Source organism: Buceros rhinoceros, unplaced genomic scaffold (genome assembly GCF_000710305.1).
Source record: "Buceros rhinoceros silvestris isolate BGI_N320 unplaced genomic scaffold, ASM71030v1 scaffold18440, whole genome shotgun sequence".
NCBI lineage: Eukaryota > Metazoa > Chordata > Aves > Bucerotiformes > Bucerotidae > Buceros > Buceros rhinoceros.
The window spans coordinates 6,586-6,863 of record NW_010391496.1 but is presented as its reverse complement, the minus strand read 5'-3'; the positions used below and the strand labels follow the sequence as shown (position 1 = coordinate 6,863).

The following is a 278-nucleotide window of genomic DNA, read 5'->3' as shown; positions in this document are numbered from 1 at the left end:
ACTCACCTGCCTGCCCTGCTTGCCAGGCTCCCCGAGGGCGCCAGGGCGGCCTCTGTGTCCCTGTGGGTGAAGAGGAAGATTGTGAGCATCCCTGGGCAGAGCAGCAGGATCAAGGCAGTGTCCTGAGGGCCATGTCACCCGGACCCATGCTGCCCATGACATCCCACCCTGGGGTACCCGCTGGTGACACGGTAGGGCTCAGCATCCCACAGCCAGGAGGGCATGTGATGGGGCTGCCCACCAGGTTTAACCTCCCGGGCTTTGCAGCAGCATGGCTG

General features: G+C 64.7%; 1 protein-coding gene across 1 annotated transcript in view; it reads right to left on the bottom strand.

Annotated features, from left to right (window-relative positions):
- Positions 1 to 278, bottom strand: part of COL9A2 (collagen, type IX, alpha 2) — a gene marked incomplete at its 3' end in the record, with an annotated part of 13,292 nt that overhangs the window by 6,612 nt on the left and 6,402 nt on the right. Inside the window, exon 12 of the mRNA XM_010142021.1 lies at positions 7 to 60. Coding sequence (XP_010140323.1) covers positions 7 to 60 — 54 coding nt within the window. The remainder of the gene's footprint in view (positions 1 to 6; positions 61 to 278) is intronic.